The 16,094-nt window shown below is 42.9% G+C and overlaps 1 protein-coding gene across 1 annotated transcript in view; it reads right to left on the reverse strand.

Annotated features, from left to right (window-relative positions):
• Positions 1-408: 408 nt before the first annotated feature.
• arhgap31 (Rho GTPase activating protein 31) overlaps positions 409-16,094 on the reverse strand; it is a 78,236-nt gene continuing 62,550 nt past the window's right edge. The window contains exons 9-13 of the mRNA XM_036522970.1: positions 7,067-7,126; positions 6,197-6,823; positions 2,718-3,004; positions 2,220-2,622; positions 409-2,042 (exon numbers count right to left, since the gene is read on the reverse strand). Coding sequence (XP_036378863.1) covers positions 451-2,042; positions 2,220-2,622; positions 2,718-3,004; positions 6,197-6,823; positions 7,067-7,126 — 2,969 coding nt within the window. The 3' untranslated portion in view covers positions 409-450. The remainder of the gene's footprint in view (positions 2,043-2,219; positions 2,623-2,717; positions 3,005-6,196; positions 6,824-7,066; positions 7,127-16,094) is intronic.

Consider the following 16,094-nt stretch of genomic DNA (forward strand, 5'->3'; position numbering starts at 1 on the left):
CAAAATATAATCTGAATGTAAAATAAAGAGCAATTTTGAAGCAAAAAACAGCTTTAGCACAGATGCTTTAGTCAGCTTTAGTCACATTAGACAATGGGGTTGATTCTCCAGTTTTTCCTAACACAGGACCTCATAACCAAAAGCAGAGGTTTCCAAACATTTCCAGAACTCAAGACCCCCACAAGAAAAGGAAATGGGAGCCCCCATACATCTGTGCATGCATATGCTATTGTAAATATATTACATAAATTACAATTTACACTGTAGGTTGACATTTTGACATTAGAGTCACCACTATGTAATTCATAGTTCAGTTTTAAACCTTCCTGTTTTACAGTGTTTCATTTCTATATCACTGTTTTTTGGACTAGACTAGACTACAATGAATTTGTGTTTAAGGATCCAGCTTGATACACCGGGGAATGCAGATGGACAGTGAGACACTGTAGTTCAGTCAATCTGCCTGTTACTCCTGCCCTCAAATATCATTGACTCCCTCTGTGGCTGATAGAAGCAACTTGTTGAAGTCTCTAACCTCTGTCCACTCTTAGGCATTGTCATTTTGTTTTGCAGCATCTCTGCCTCTGAGCTCCTGAGTTTGCCATCCACTTCCTTGTTAAAAGAATAAAGTTTTGAGGTCTCATTAGGGTTTCTAGTAGGTGATAGGATTAATCTACCTTCATCTCCCAATGGAGGGTAATCCATAATGGGAAAGGGTGGGCTGAATAGAATGAGACTTTGTGGTCTATTTGGCCGATTCCTGAATGACTGCCTGTGTATTATTGTGGATCTATCAAATCTAAAGGAGTCTCCAGAGGCATCCCCTTTGGAGCTGCGCTTCCTTCTCAACACTGGTTGATCTGAAGGGGGCGTAACTTTACACACCTCAGCAGAGTCACACATACTTGTCTGCTTGGTTATTTTGGTCACTGGCTTGTTGTTTTCAGTCTCTTCTTTTGTACACCTGATATTGGACAAGGCTGGTAGTGTGTCTACATCTACCTTTTGGCTGTTTTCAAGCACCTTTTCTACTTCTTTTTCCAGATATGACTGAGAATTCTTCACTTGTAGCGGCTGAGGTATACGGCTGTACTGAATCTTTGGCGGTATGACTGGCACAGCTTTAGCTTGGCATGTCTTGATCATGTAAGATGTTCTGATGGAGGACACACTGACAGGAGCAGAGTTCCGACGCATAGCAGCTCGATGGTCAGTCAGGAACATTTCCAGCTCAAAAGATGAAGAGCAGTCTTTGGTCTCAGATGGTGTCACTGAGTCTACTTGAGTGAAAGAAATGTCTGGAAGGAAGAAATCCAGGTTTCGCTGAACTGAGGTTTCTTTGATGAACTGTGTGCCTAGATCCAAGGTGAGGGAATATGGCCTGGAGTGCTTCGCAATAGTGTTTTCTTTTATCTTTTCAAAATTGAGTGAGTCTTGAGTTTTGTGTTTGTGAAACTTTTGAGAAGAAAGATTTTTTTTTTGTTCTGAATTATCTTTTACTATACCTGGAATTTTTTTGGTTTCTTCATAGATTTCAGACCTATTGCTTGGCTGGGGCTCTAGACTTGCAGCATTTGCTTGTTTTATTTGATCATGTGGGAGAAAATTATTTCCATGGGATGGTACAGTGCTCACATCTGTGTGCATTTCATCACTAACAATCTCATTGCCTTTCACTGGAAGCGTTATGTTTGGTTTGTTGAAGAAGTAGTTCTCCCCCACTGAAAATGAAGACAATTTTTCTGATTTTAGTAAAAAATCAAGTGTTTTAGGAGAATGGAGAGGGCTAGTCACCCACTGTTTCATGGTGCTGTAGTCTTCCCAGGGCTCTACCAGATCTAAACCCCCTGGGCTGTCCCCCCAAGTGTCCTCCTCATCCTTCTCTGGTATCTCCAGTGATTTTGGTCTCTCATCCTTGGGCTTTGGAGAGTTGCTAATGCCTCCCCCGAATTCAACAGATTGGTCTGTCTTTTTACCAGTGTGACAGGCTCCTGTGTTCTCTTCTTGTTTATTGCGTTTTCCAAATGCTTCTTTATGTCCCTCTGGAATGACAGCATACAGTGATCTTACTACAGTTGACATATCTGTTACATTATCAGAATTTTTCTTTGTAACTTGATCTTGGTGAAAAAAGCCTAGAATTTCTTCTCTGTATTTACAAGGTACAGACTGTGCCTGCTGCACATGGAGAGGTTCTTTGTCTGTCTCTTTACACTCACCTAAAGGAGATAGCTTTAGTTTAATCTCCAAAATACTTGTTGCCTGCGTTAAATCTTGGTTTTCAGAGCCTTGTTTTAGATTTTTCTGGGGACTGACATTCAAGTTTCCATCAAATGAAAACAGCCTTTCTGGAATGTCCCTCAGAGATGAACAATGTGGATTTCCAGTTTGGGGGCCATCCTGGAGATTTTTTGATGTTAGGTTAGAGTGCTCTACACTTAACACTGGGTAAGTGGGGAAACTACTTCTTCTCTTAGCATGTGAGTCTTGCTTAAGTAGAACATTATTAGTGTTCTTGGAAGCAAGATTATCGGCCTCAGACTTGTCCTTTACAATGTCAATATCAGGCTCAATGATTTTCAGCTCAAGGTGAGTAAAGGGCCACAGCTCTTCTGTCTTGTCCTGAGGAAAAAACAATGGTTCTTACTGGAGTTACTCATTTAATAAATACAATGTATATTTCATAGCACATGTGAAAAAATCAACTGGGGACTTACTGGTTGAATCAGTTCTTCAAGCTCAAACTGTTGTTTCAGCAGGTTCTCCAGTCTTGGAGGCTTTGTAAACTCTGCTGCATGCAGAGAGCTGGGCTGTATTGATGTGAGGGTCTCTCTAGTTTCAGTGTTTCTGGATGTTGTTGAGGAGAAGGGCTGCATTGAAGCCTGGGCTGAGGGATTCAGAGGTCCAGAAGGTTCATTCATTTTCTCCTTTGTGTTGACCAGCAAATGCTGAGGTTCAGAAGTAACCACTGTGCCACGGCAGCCTCTCAGCTCTGTGTTATGTCCTATATATAAAAAAGACAGCAAACCAGACATGCATGTCAGTTTTTTAGTATGAGTGTAAATATACTCATTTGGAATAACACTTTCAAATTCCTCTTTTGGAATTGTTGAATGTACATTTGGATCGTTTTACCACAACAACCTCTTCACTTGTGTTAGCATACTGATGACAATACTGCAATTCTGTGTGTCAGTCCGCCTCCTTAGCTGTTGTGTTTTTGTTTTCCTTGCCCATGTGCTTTTGTTTTCCCTTGTATCTTAGTCCTGCCCCGCTCCCCGCCCGGTCTCCGCCCGCCTGATTGCCTGCACACCTGCTTCCCATCCCCTCGTCAGCCCTGCCCTATATCTTCCCTGCTTTTCCCTGTCCTGTTGCTAGTTCGTCACAGTGTGTTTCTCCTGTTTCGTCCCCGCCGTTTGCTTTTTGCTTCTGTCTGTGTGTTCTTTGTTTTTTGACCCTGCTCGTACCCTGACCTCGTTTTTGCCTGCCGCCTTGCCACATTCGCCTGATTGCCTGCCTGTCCGGTTCCCGAACCTGCCTGCTCCGGTTTCCGATCCTCGTTCTGTCCACGGACTGCCTTCCGGTTTTCGACCCTGCCCGTTTCTGTTTAGCGATCTGCCTGACGATTTCATTTAAGACGCTTGGAACCCGAAACTCCCAGGGTCCACGCCTGAGTCCTTGCCTGAGCCCTGACACTGTGATACGCTTGCTTTACCAAGCAGCTGTTTTCTTCACAGCACACCACAGTGAAGTGGGTGCTCACTGGAGGACAGGCATGTGAGACAAGGAAATCCTGTCTGACCTACACCCACACCCATCACTGAGAGAACAAAGTCAGTCTGTTCCACTGCTGTGGGTTCCCAGTCATGTTGTCAGATGACAGAGCTGGTTTTACACCCGGGCTGCAGAACTCAACCTCAGATGAGTCTTGGAATTTGTAATTTTGAAGTAATCACTGACCTAACCCGAGAATTTTACATTTGTATCTTTATTTTTCAGATATGTTCAAAAATTCTGTTGGCACAGCATATATCAGAATATCATTTACTATCCTTTTTAAGATATATTTTATGAGTAATTGGGAGCCATTCAAAGCAATGTATCATAAATACCCATTAAAATCTGTTTTGGTATTACAAGAATAGAAAAGACAGCATTGTATTAACAGCACACATTTGAGTGGGATCTCTTTTTACTTTAGAAATATGACCCATAGTGTGGTGTCATACAAGAAAATACAATCAATATAATATTTGTTAGAGCACCAAAGATTTCTTAAATTCCTGCAAATACAAAAACACACTTTTTGTAATTCCTAACCCATTGGTGAGGAGTCTGCTTGCATCATATCATGTTTATTGTTATTTGTCTATTGCATGGCTGAGATTACATTGTATTTTCCTAACTTATATGTTGTTTACACATGATGAAACCTGGCAAGATCAAATAAATACATATTAAATATATGAAGTTTAAATTTAAAGTTACTAATAAATTAGGCTTAGTCCAGTATTACCGTGTATTGCAATATTTGTTTGATCTCACAATATTTGCAGCCATATTTGTATTCATTCATTTTTGACAAGAAGCTTAATTAGCAGGTCACATGGTCAGCGCAACCAATGCTATTCTATTTTCATTGTTGAAAATACATTGTTATTTCTGTCTTTACATTTCAAAAAACTCCAATTTCATAAGGGTGTGTAGACTTTTTATATCCACTGTATTTCATTGCAATTCTGGTCATTATGACAGGTGGAGTAAATACAGAAAATGGAATACCATTGGTTTTGCTGACCATGTGACCCGCTAATTAAGCTTCTTGTCAAAAATGAACATGGACAGTCTTGCTAACCCTTGTGTGCCTTGTAACTTCATTGTTCCCAGTGAACCACTAATACACACCCATATTTTCTGCATCTATGTAGATAAAAGATCTTATGAAGCTTACAAAGAAAAAAAAATTGCAAATAATAGACACAAAGTAATTGTAAGGATAATATAATGAAATTTTGTCTTAACAATTTTCTTCAAAATCTTTAACTTCAACATTCACAAAGTGTCATGTAAAAGTTGATAATGATCCAAAATTAGTAATAGTAAATACACTATATGACCATAAGTATGTGGACACCCCTCCTAATTATTGAGCTCAGGCATTTCAGCCACACCAATTGTTAACAGGTGCATAAAATCAAGCACACAGCCATGCAATCTCCATAGACAAATCTTGGAAGTGAAATGGGTCATACTGGAGAGCTCAGTGACTTTAAACGTGACACTGTCATAGGATGCCATCTTTGCCACAAGTCAGTTTGCAAAATTTCTGCCCTGCTAGATCTGCCCCGGTCAACTGTGCTATTAAGTGCTATTATTGTCAAGTGGAAGCATCTAGGATCAACAACAGCTCAGCCACGAAGCGGTAGACCACGCAAACTTACAGAGTGGGGCCGCCGAGTGCTGAAGCACGTAGCACATAAAAACCGCTTGTTCTCTGTTGAATCACTCACTACAGAGTTACAAACTGTCTCTGGCTGCAATATCAGCACAAGAACTGTGTGTCTGGAGCTTCATGAAATGGGTTTCCATGGTCGAGCGGCTGCACACAAGCTCAACATCACTATGCACAATGCCAAGCAACGGCTGAAGTGGTGCAAAGCACACCACCACTGGACTCTGGAGCAGTGGAAACGTGTTCTCTGGAGTGATGAATCACGCGTCACTATCTGGCAGTCCAATGGACGAATCTGAGTTTGGTGGATGCCAGGAGAGCGCTACCTACTGGAATGCACAGTGCCTACTATAAAGTTTGGTGGAAGTTTGATGGTCTGGGGCTGTTTTTCAGGGTTTGGGCTAGGCCCCTTAGTTCCAGTGAAGGGTAACATGCTACAGCATACAAAGACATTTTAGACAATTGTATGCTTCCAACTTTGTGGCAACAGTTTGGGGAGGGCCCTCTCCTGTTCCGGCATGACTGTGCCCCTGTGCACAAAGCAAAGTCTTCCCAGAAGAGTTGAGGCTGTTATAGCTGCAAAGGGGGGGGGGCACCTCCATATTAATGCCCATGGTTTGGAATGGGATGTCCAATAAGCTCATATAGGTGTGATGTTCAGGTGTCCACATACTTTTGGCTATATAGTGTAATTTATGTATTTAAAATATTCAGTATCAGTATATTTGCATACATCTACTTTACCTTCTGCTGCCTCTGTGGTAGTGCAGACTGCTTTCCCCTCACTCTCTGTTGCTGCATTCCGGTCCTCCTTTCCCATTGGGACATAACTGTTGCTACTGTCATTGCTGCATTTCATGGCTTGGAGAGGAGGGAAGACTGCCTTGTCCTTGCCTGGTGCTCTGCATGGAGTACTGTTGGAGCTGATGACAGCTGACACACGCAGGGGCACAGACACAGCAAAGGGTTCGGAGATGTTGAGGGCTTTGTGTTGGTGTCGAGGGGAGGACTCTAGTGGAAAAAGGCTGCCTGGAAAAGATGGCTTAGAGGAGCCGTTGCTGGTGCTGCAAGAGTAGAGCATCCTCCTGTTCTTGGGAGAGGTAGGCTGGCAATTGCTGAGGTCATCACCTTTGAAAACTTTAAGTTGTTCTGGTAGGGCTTTCTGCAAGGGGGTTGAGCCACTCTTCTTCCCTGTTCTGCTCACACAGGGGCTTACCCCTGTTGCCCCAAGCAGTATCTCAGGCTCAGATTCATGGCCCTCCTTTGTTAGATCATAGACGCTGCCAGAGCCCAATGTATGGGATTTGAAGGCTGGTGTAAAGAAGCCATTTCCTTCACTTGGCCGCCTGAATTTGCTCTCTCTGTCATTATCTAATGAAAGAGCACGGGAGAGTGTAAGACTGTGAAATCCTATCACAAAGGCATTTCATAACTTCAAACTATTAAGAAGTCCTCTGTCCAGATTAAGTGCCATTCTAATATTCGTTGTGGAGAAAACATCTCCATCTGCATTGTAATGGACAGTAGAAGCGATTATTTCAGCAAATATAAATTTGCACAGATCTATTTGTCTGTGAGATAAATTCAAACCATGAAAATTTTGTTGAGGCTTACCTTCTGTAGACAAAGAGCAGAGGGAGTCCATGCTTTTGGTTGGCCGAATAGGAGCTTTCTCTATAAATGAAATAAGGACTTCATTATGTCTCACAAAATAATGTCCTAAGTAGGTTTATATTAAAGTACTGTCATGTTATCAGAAAAGACATTTTGCAGCATTCAAGACATTTTCTGTAAAGATATGTACAGATGATGTTTACAAATGTAACACAGGGATAAGCTCTGTCTAAAGCATTCCTGCATTCCAGCATTTCATAGTAGCGATGTCTTTGTGAACTTTTTTGACAGCAAAATCATAAAGATACGAGACACAATTCAAAAACTGTCCTCTACTTCTGCCTCCAGCCTGGCCTGTGCAGCCTTAGATAACTTACAGATGTCTACTAGGCCAGCAATATGCCTAGACTCTTTCACACCCATTGAATTTAGTGACTTCTCCTCTGTAATTAATTAATCTAAAAACGCCACCTGCCTGTTAGACCCCATTCCAACAAGATTCTTAAAACAGCGGCTACCTGAAATTGTCACACCGTTACTAAATCTTATCAATACCTCCCTTATGTCTGGACATGTACTTCAGTCCTTCAAATTAGCAGTCATCAAGCCTATTCTGAAGAAGCCCAATCTAGACACGAATGACCTGTCAAACTACAGGCCCATCTCAAATCTCCCATTCCTTTCAAAAAAGTGGTAACAAAGCAACTTTACTCCTTTTTACAGTCCAACAATATTCTGGAAGTCTTTCAGTCTGGGTTTAGACGGCATCAAAGCACAGAAACTGCTCTCCTAAAAGTGCTTAATGACCTACTTCTCATGCGAAAACCTGATTGGCATAATTGGAAAGGCTCTATCTTGGTTCAGGTCTTATCTGTCAGAGCAACATCACTTTGTCTTTATTAACAATGAGTCTTCCAACCGCTCCAGAGCAAGACATGGAATACCACAAGGATCCATGCTTGGACCTTTGTTCTTTTCTATATACATGTTGCCTCTTGGAAATATCATCCATAAACATGGCATTAATTTCCACTGCTATGCAGATGATATCCAGTTATACATATCAACCAAACCTGATGTCTCCTGATGTCAAACATGGAAGTCTGCCTCAAAGATATAAAGACATGGATGGCCCATAATTTCCTCCTAAATTCTGACAAAACAGAAATATTGCTTATTGGCCCAAAGTCTATCAGAAGAAACTCACCAGTATTACAATAAATCTTGATGGTGTCTCACTGGCCTCAAATGCAACCATCAAAGACCTTGGTGCCACTAATAATCCTGAGCTCTCTTTTGAAACATATTTAAAAAAACACTTCCATGACTGCATTATTTCATTTGAGGAATATAGCCAAAACCAGGGAAATTCTATCAATACACAATGCTGAAAAGTTAATCCACACTTTTGTTACATCCAGATTGGACTATTGCAGGGGTGTCCAAACCTCTCCTGGAGGGCCACTTGTCCTACATGTTTTAGATCTCTCCCTGCTCCAACACAGCTGATTCAAACGATCAACTCGTTATGAACTCCTGAAGCTCCTTAATAACAAACTGATCATTTGAATCAGCTGTGTTGGAGCAGGGAGAGATCTAAAACATGCAGGACAAGTGGCCCTCCAGGAGAGGTTTGGACACCCCTGGACTATTGCAATGCCCTCTTGTCAGAATGTGCATATGCCTCCTTAAAGATAAGATAAGATAACACTTTATTGATCCCCAGGTGAGGAAATTTGGGTGCTAACAGCAGCAGAAAGACAGGCAAAGAAGTATAGATAAAAACACAATACAATAAATATACTATACCATAATGTATAATATAGTGTTAAGCAATAAAACACAACACATGAGCAAACGTTCAAAAAGAAAGCAACAGACAAATGAGCGGAACAGGTTCAGATATTTACATTGTCCAAATGTACATGTAGTGCAAAAATGTGATCATGGGGGGGAGGGGGGGTGACAGCTAGGGAAAAGGTATTGGCTGGCGGCACAAAGAAGTGCCTAAATTGCTCCGTCTTGCACTTGGGGAAGGTGAGCCTATGGCTGAAGGTGCTCCCCATCTGCTACAGCTCATCATAGAGGGGACGGGAGGGGTTTCCCAGGATGGTCCTGATTTTATTCCTCATCCTCCTCTTGACCTCTGCCCCCAGACTGTCCAGTTTTAGTCCACCAACAGAGCTGGCCTTCCTCACCAGCTTGTTAAGGATGTTGGTCTCCCTAGTCTTGATGCCGCCTCCCCAGCACACCACAGCAAAGAATAGTGTGCTGGTTACCACAGACTGGTAGAACATCTGCAGCAGTCTGCTGCACATGTCGAAGGACCTGAGCCTCCTAAGACATAACAGTCTGCTCTGTCCTTTCCTATAGAGGGCCTCCGTCCAGTCCAGTTTATTGTTTATGCGCACCCCCAGGAACCTATACAAGTCCACCATCTGTATTTCCTCCCCCTGGATGGAAATCATCCTCCTCGTCCTCCCTGATGCAGCTCACAATGGTGGAATCATCAGAGAACTTCTGGAGGTGGCATGTTCCAGAGTTGAAGCCGAAGTCAGAGGTGTAGATGGTGAAAAGAAATGGTGAAAGTACGGTTCCTTGGGGTGCACCGGTGTTGTCCATCACCACATCTGACAGGCTGCCCTGCAGCTGGACAAACTGTGGCATGTTGGTGAGGTAGTCTGTAATCCAGGCCACCATGTTGTGGTCTACCTGCATGGCTGAGAACTTCTCCGCAAGCAAGAGGGGCTGGATGATGTTGTATGCACTGGAGAAGTCAAAGAACATGACTCTCACTGCGCTTCCCGGACTCTCCAGGTGTGAGTAAGCCCTGTGCAGCAGGTAGATGATGGCGTCGTCCACGTTCAATAGAATGGTTCATAGAATCAATAGAAGAGGAGGAGGCGTAGCTCTCTATGTAAAGGATAATCTTAATACTCAGGAAATACCAGGAATGGAGTCCCTTGGTGTTAGTGAAGACTTATGGATTAAGATATTGGGGGAAAATCAAAAAGGCCTGAATGTTGGAGTATGCTATAGGCCACCAGCCTCAGATAGCAATGTCAGTAGTACTCTCTTTGATAACATTAAACTTGCATGTCAGGAGGGTGAGACAATAGTAATGGGGGACTTCAATTACCCTTCAATTAATTGGGAAGCTGTGTCAGGTCAAGGTAAATGTGAGGAAGAGTTTTTGGATGTTATAAATGACTGTTTTTTGATACAGTCTGTTACTCAACCCACGAGAGAGAACACAATCCTAGATCTGGTTCTGTGTAATAATCCTGATAGAATCGGCAGTATTGAGGTAGGGGAACCACTCAGTACAAGTGACCATAGTTCAATTACATCTGCAGTTTTTCGGAATACATGGAATAGGTTGCCAGGTGCTGTAGTTGAGGCAGGGACCCTTGCTGTGATCAAGTCTAGACTTGATGCAGTTTTGGATACTCTTTAATTAAGAAATGGCAAGCTTAGTTTGGCCGAATGGCCTGTTCTTGTCATAATGTGTTCTTATGTTCTTGTTCGACACGACTCACAAAATGTCTGGACCTTTGTTATGGATCCGTCAAGGGAGCTTATAAATCCCTTCATAGAGCTCCACTCGGTATGTCTGACCACAATGTTGTGTATTTGGTTCTGTCCTACAAACCGGTCCTGAAGAGAAACAAGCCGGAACGACGTTTTGTTCCTGTCTGGAAGGAGGAGTCTATTCAATGTCACCAAGATTGTTATAATTGCACAGACTGGGACTTATTTAAAAATGTCTGTGCTGACCTTGATGAACTCACTGAGACTGTGTCAGCATATATCACCTTCTGTGAGGATTTAGTCATCCCCTGGAAATTTATTTTCTTTTATTTAAATAATAAACCACGGGTCTTCAAGTCTGTCAAAAACATAATTATCCAGCGAAATATCAGTTTTTATCAAGGGGATGTGACTCGGTACAGGGAACTACATGGACAAAGTTGAGAGCATGCTCAGTACTGGTAATTCATGCCCTGCATGGGAGGGTGTGAAATCTATGATGGGGATGCAATCTAAGAAATGTCCAATTTCCCTTAATGGAAAACTTGATCTTGACCTTTCTAATGAACTGAACACTTTCTATAATCTTTTTAATGTCTATGATTTTAGAGAGGAGTGGTCAGTCTTCAAAAATGCTGCTCCAGGGCAGAACAGTGTACAAGTTGATAAGGGCAAGGTCCTGAAATTATTCTGGGGTGTAAAGGTAAGGAAAAGTCCTGGCCCCGATGGTATTGGAGGTCGCATTCTTAAAAATTGTGCCGAACAGTTAGCAGACATGTTCTGTTTTATCTTTAAGTTGTCACTCCACCTCCATAGGGTTCCTTGTGTTTGGAAGGATTCCATTATTGTACCTGTGCCAAAAAATAATGCTCCAAAGTCACCCAAAGACTACAGGCCTGTAGCGCTTACCTCTCTTGTAATGAAATCACTTGAGAAGATTGTGAAGGATGCGCTTCTGAACACAGTGCAGGCAAATTTGGACCCGTTCCAATTTGCATATAGGTCAGGCAGGGGTGTGGTTGATGCGACGGGCACCCTATTAAATCTGATTTTGGCACACTTAGAGAGTGCAAACACTTTTTGTGCGACTGATCTTTATTGATTTCTCCTCAGCTTTTAATTGCACCCAGCCTCATATTTTAGCAGGAAGGTTAGCAAGCATCCACAACATTGATCCTGGTTTGATATGTTGGTTGATGGATTTCTTAATTGGAAGGTCGCAATGTGTGAAGGTTAATGGTGTTTTATCAGACGTTCTTCTCTCCTCCACCGGATCTCCCCAGGGGTGCTTCCTCCCACCTCTTTTATTTGTGCTGTACACAAATGAGTGCCAAAGCCAATATGTGAGGCGCCATATCATTAAGTTCACCGATGATTCAGTGATCGTGTCTCTTCTCGGCAGTAACGACCCTGATCACGGCCCTGTAGTGGCAGATTTCACAGATTGGTGCAAGTCATCCGTCTTAGACATTAATGTGTCTAAAACGAAGGATATGACAATAGATTTTAGGAGAAATCCTACGGTCACCTCCCCAGTAGTGATCAATGACCAGGCTGTTGAGTTTGTGCAGCATTACAAATATCTTGGTACTGTAATTGATAACAAACAGACCTTTGATGCTGTATGTAGGAAAGCCCATCAGCGTATGTATTTTTATTGCAAGCTTTGAAGTTGTAATGTTGACAATACTTTTATGAAAATGTTTTATTCTTGTTTTATTGAATATGTTTTTACATTCTCCTTTGTCAGCTGGTATGGGTCACCTAATCTATAAAATAGAAACAGATTGCAGGGTATCGTCAAAGTGTGCAGCAAAATTGCAGGTACGACCCTCTATGAGTTAACTGAACTGTACAAGGTCAGGACTTTGAAGAAGGCCCAGTCAATTCTGGCTGACCCTAGCCACCCCTTGTTCAAGGAGTTCTGCTTGCTTCCATCTGGCCGCAGATACAAATTGCCAATATGCAGGACAAACAGATTTAGGAATTCATTTGCCCCAGCCACCATTGGCCTTATAAATAACTTGAAAAATGTGATTTTTCATGTTGTAGTAACCGTCCTTACCCAGTGGGATTTTTAATGTTTTTATGTTGTTTTTATTTTGTGTTTTGTTTATTTATTTATTATTGTTTGTCTGATGTTGTGTGGATACTGCTGGCTGCACAACAAATTGCCCCTCGGGGATAATAAAGATATCCTTGATCCTTGATCCTTAACTTCCACTGTTATGCGGATGACACTCAGTTATACATATCAGTCAAACCTGATGTCCCTATGAATATCTCAAACATGGAGGCCTGCCTAACAGATGTAAAGAATTGGATGGCCCAAAATTTTCTTCTCCTTAATTCAGACAAAACCGAAATATTAGTTGTTGGCCAAAATTCAATCAGGAGCAAATTCACTCACTTTACACTGGACCTTGATGGTTTTTCCCTCTCCTTCTTAACTTAAGAACTAAACATTTTGAGCACATTATCCCAATTATAGCTTCTCTCCATTGGTTACCCATTAAATACAGGATCGATTTTAAAATACTCTTACTGACATTTAAGGCTTTAAATGGGCTTGCCCCTCCCTATCTTAAGGACCTTCTTCACCCATACCTTCCACAAAGAGAGCTTCGTTCCCAAAATACCAGGCTTCTCATCATTCCAAGAGTGGGCAAAACTACTGTAAGCGGTAGAGCCTTTTCCTATCAAGCCCTTCTCCTGTGGAACAGTTTAACTACCGAGGTTCGGGGAGCAGACTCTCTCTCCACCTTTAAATCTAGGTTCAAAACATATCTATACAGTAAATCCTTTAGCTGAGGGACATGGCCTGGTGCTGGCATGGATCATAGAGTCTCTGGTGGACTAAGTGGTCATTGCTGTCATGACATGGACTCTGTGCCGTGAACTGGTGTTGACTGCCTTAGGGTCGCCCTCATGACTATGCCGGTTCCTTGCCTCCTGTCCCCTAGTTATGCTATCATAATGTTAGCCCGCTGGGGTTTTTCCTTCTTGCACACTGGCACCTTTTTCCCTGCCCCTCCTCTCCTGCCTCTGTGCTGTACATTCATGTCATTCTTACCATCCACTAATCATTGTTCTCTATTTGTTTCCTATCCCTGCTCCGGGCTCCTGCCTGGAGCTGTAGTCCAAGCATCACACCCCAATCTCCAGTCCTGCTACCTCGCTGCCCTGCCTATCAAGCCAACTGCGTGCCAAGAACCGGACATTCTCTAGGATACATTTTATAATTACTCTGTTATTTACTACTGTCTATCAAAACTCAAATGTCTAAAAGTACATTGTACAATTTTAATTATTCTATGTAATTCTATCTGCCCAGTACCGACCAGAAGCAGATGGGCTCCCCCTTTGAGCCGAGTTCTGCTCAAGGTTTCTTCTTGTAAATTAGGGAGTTTTTCCTTGCCACTGTTGCCTTAGGCTTGCTCTCAGGGGGTCTCTGGCCTGGGAACAATGTAAAGCTGCTTTGTGACAACTTGTGTTGTAAAAAGTGCTATACAAATAAAACTGAATTTAATTGAATTAAATTAACAACAGCTGTGTCCAGCACCAGGCTTTGTTTACAAAGATGCATACACCCCCACCCTTGTTTTTGCCAGAGTCCACATGTCAGTGCTCCGCCTCCTTAGCTGTCGTGCTTTTGTTTTCCTTGTGTTTTTCCTGCCCCGCTCCCCGCCCGGTCTCCGCCCGCCTGATTGCCTGCACACCTGCTTTCCATCCCCTCGTCAGCCTTGCCCTATATGTTCCCTGCTTTTCCCTGTCCTGTTGCTAGTTCGTCACAGTGTTTTTCTCCTGTTTCGTCCCCGGCGTTCGCTTTATGCTTCTGTCTGCCTGTTTCCCGTTTTTCGACCCTGCTTGTACCCTGACCTCGTTTTTGCCTGCCTCCTTGCCTCGTTCGCTTGATTGCCTGCCTGTCCGGTTCCCCGACCTTGCCTGCTCCGATTTCCCGATCCTCGCTCTGTCCACTGTCTCCCGGTTTTCGACCCTGCTTGTTTTCGGATTAGCGATCTGCCTGACGATTCCGTTAAAGACGCTTGGAACCCGAAGCTCCCGTGGTCCGCGCCTGAGTCCCTGCCTGAGCCCCGACACCACAGCTGATCTGTCCATCCTGTTGATATTGTGTACCTCGATTTCAATCACACTGTTTGGAATGTTATTGTTGAGCCAAGTTTCCGTGAAAATCAAACCGTTGCAGTCTGTAAACATTTTCTGTGTTACCTGAGTCTAAGTTCTTCAATCTTGTTCACCAGAGATCATACATTGGTCAGGAAGATACTAGGTAGCGCTGGTCGGTGAGGGTTGAGCTTTAGCCTAGCCTGCAATCCTCCTCGCTTACCTCGTCTTTGTTTACTGTCTCGACGCCAGCACTGGGCACTTCCTGTTGGACTGGTATGTTCACTCGGTTGAGGTATCCTGGCTATCTCAGGTGGTAGCTGATGAGAGTTGAATACCATGTCCAGTGCAATGCCTGTGCATCGAAGTTTTATGTCCAGGAATGATTGTCGTCTGTGTGAGGTGTTTGCAAGGTTGTTTTGAATAACCAAGCTGAAAAATACTAGATATATAATAGCTAATTTGCAAAACCTGGAGAGACACTGAGCCTCATGTTGTACACACTCCACCACCATCTTGTGCCGATTTGTGTGCATTTTCTGAAGAAAGTGCGAAATGTGGATGTCTGTGTGCATTACTGACAATACGCGTGTGTGTGTGTTTGTTCACATGTGTGTATCTGTCTCTGTATGTCTGTTCATGTGTGTGTCTGTGTGTGTGTGTTTGTGTGTCTGTTCATGTGTGTGTATCTGTTCGCATGTGTGTGTATGTGTCTGTTCGCATGTGTGTCTTTCTGTTTCTGTGTGTGTGTTTCTGATTGTGTGTGCCTGTGTGTGTTTGCTTGTGTGTGTGTCTGGTCGTGTGTGTGTGTTTCTGATTGTGTTTGAGTGTGTCTGTGTGCGTGTGTCTGTTCCTGTATATGTGTGTCTGTTCACGTGTGTCTGTTTGTGTGTATGTGTGTGTCTTTTGGTGTGCGTGCGTCTGTCTGTTTCTGTGTGTGTGTCTGTTGGTGTGTGTGTGTGTCTGTTTGTGTATATGTGTGTTTTTGGGTGTCTGTTGGTGTGTGTATCTGTTCACGTGTGTGTATGTGTGTATTTGTCTGTTTGTATGCGTATGTTTGCGTATTTTGTGTTTGTGTGTGTCTGTTGTTGTGCATGCGTCTGTCTGTTCCTGTGTGTTTGTGTGTATTTATGTGTGTCTGTTCGTGTGTGTGTCTGTGTGTATCTGTATGTGTTTGTGTGTGTCTGTTCGTGTGTTTCTTTTGTGTGTGTGTTTATGTCTGTGTGTGTGTGTCTGCTTGTGTATGTGTATCTGTTCGTGTGTGTGTTTTTGTTCACGTGTGTGTGTGTGTTTGTGTCTGGGTGTGTGTATGCTGGTGTGAGTGTGTGACTGTTCGTATGTTTGTGTGTGTATGTGTGTGTTTGCGGGTGTC

This window comes from Megalops cyprinoides, chromosome 3, assembly GCF_013368585.1.
Source record: "Megalops cyprinoides isolate fMegCyp1 chromosome 3, fMegCyp1.pri, whole genome shotgun sequence".
Taxonomy (NCBI): domain Eukaryota; kingdom Metazoa; phylum Chordata; class Actinopteri; order Elopiformes; family Megalopidae; genus Megalops; species Megalops cyprinoides.